At 45.3% G+C, this 1,869-nt stretch overlaps 1 protein-coding gene across 1 annotated transcript in view; it reads right to left on the bottom strand.

Annotated features, from left to right (window-relative positions):
* The window catches only part of LOC118965638 (uncharacterized protein in mobD 3'region-like), an 8,811-nt gene extending 7,355 nt beyond the window's left edge, over positions 1–1,456 (bottom strand). Inside the window, exons 1-2 of the mRNA XM_036986888.1 lie at positions 1,435–1,456; positions 970–1,011 (exon numbers count right to left, since the gene is read on the bottom strand). Of these exons, the coding sequence (XP_036842783.1) occupies positions 970–1,011; positions 1,435–1,456 (64 nt within the window). The remainder of the gene's footprint in view (positions 1–969; positions 1,012–1,434) is intronic.
* Positions 1,457–1,869: the final 413 nt, after the last annotated feature.

Below are 1,869 nucleotides of genomic sequence, written 5' to 3'. Positions count from 1 at the left end.
AGGAGCCAGGGCAAGGCACCAACATTCCCCCACTTGCTCTAGTCCAGCCAAGTGCAGTCAGGGGGTGAAAGAGGGTAAGAGAGGATGAGAGACAGAGAGAGAGAGGGAGAGAAGGAGAGGAGCCAGGGCAAGGCACCAACAGTCCCCTACTTGCTCTAGTCCAGCCAAGTGCAGTCAGGGGGTGAAAGAGGGTAAGAGAGGATGAGAGACAGGGAGAGAAGGAGAGGAGCCAGGGCAAGGCACCAACATTCCCCTACTTGTTTATTTGTGTAACGATGAGCTCCACCATTCCATCTCCTGCGGCAACACAACATTGTCTAAAATTAGATGGTGGCTGGCACTTTAAAGAGTGACAGACTCAGTCTCTTGATGCTGCCTGTTGCGTTGAGGAGAATGACCACATCATTGTCCATTTAAACAACAGTGCATTGTGCGTTGTACCGGACCTTCCTCACTAGATGTCACTGTGTTCCAATTGGCACCCTTAGACTTGCGTACTACTCTTTGGGCCCTGGTCAAACGTAGTGCTCTTCATAGGGAAAAGGGTGCCACCTAGGACTCAAATGTTGTCTAAACACGAGGATAGGGTATACTGTACAGAACAAGGCACCACGTAACGTAGAGACTGGTCATCACATCCATAGATTAAATGGGGGACAAACATCCTGGCAGATGGATTGTTTACAGGAAGTGCCTCTATCACGGTGCATTGTCATTTGCCACCTGTCTGTCTGTATGTCTGGCCACTCACCTCTAGACCTGGGTTCAAATAGTATTTGAAATATTTTGTTATACTTTATCTGTGCTTAACTGAGCTTGACTGGTGCAATGGAACCAAAAGAATAGCTGGAAACCTGCCCACCACACCCAACAGGTACTACAGACAGGCTAAAGTGAACGCTGTTTTAAAGATTTCAAACCGTTTTTGAACACAGGTCCTCTTGAGAAAGTAGACAGGAAATTCTGTACCTGCCGGCAGCCTGCAGCCGAGGTCTAGGACACAGGAAGGATCTGCTCACAGAGGACACAGGAAGGATCTGCTCACAGAGACAGGAACAAAGACCTCTCAACCAGATCAGATAAAAACTGACGCCACACCCACACACCTAGAGCATTTCCGTCCAACCTTGCTGGCTTGAATAAAGGCTTCTGTTTCAGCTGCACACAGATCGTCTGTTTCAGAAAGAAAATGCTGATTATTTTTCAGGAAGTAGATATTGTACATCATATTTACTATTCTATTAATCTGTCAGGAACAAGATCATGTCCCAAATGGCACCCTATTCCCTACGTAGTGCACTACTATTGACGGTCATAAGTAGTGCACTACACACAGAATAGGATGCAGTAAAGATCTAGAAAAGCGTGGTCATCTGTCTCTGGCTACCAGGCCATTACTCAATCCTCTCTTCATCCTGTACTAGGGAATCTCACCCTTCTGCCTAGTTATAGCCATTGGGCAATTTAAACCTTTTAACAAGGGTGAACATTCAAACATTCAATTTAAAATATAACCTGTGTGTTGAGAACCTAATGTTCTTATTTCAGGGTTTATGGGCTTGAAATTAGGTTAAATTGCAATTCCAATTGTGTGTCCTAATGAAGCAGTCTAATTTAATGTAAATGGTTCCATTCATTAGTATACCATAATCAGAGTCAGTTGCTGTGTTCTTTATTATAAACCTGTTACCAACACATACATCACCTATTCAGCTCGGGGATTCGAACCAGCAACCTTTTGGTTATTGGTCCTACACGTCTAATTACTAGACTACCCACCACCACCCTCAAGACAAAGGGGTGACCAGAGGAGAGGCTTTTGGGCCCTGGTCGAGAGTAACGCACAGTACAGGGATTAGGATGCCATTT

The sequence above is a fragment of the Oncorhynchus mykiss genome, chromosome 8, assembly GCF_013265735.2.
Source record: "Oncorhynchus mykiss isolate Arlee chromosome 8, USDA_OmykA_1.1, whole genome shotgun sequence".
Lineage (NCBI taxonomy): Eukaryota > Metazoa > Chordata > Actinopteri > Salmoniformes > Salmonidae > Oncorhynchus > Oncorhynchus mykiss.
Note: the sequence above shows the minus strand (reverse complement) of the source record. Positions and strands in the feature narration are given on the sequence as shown.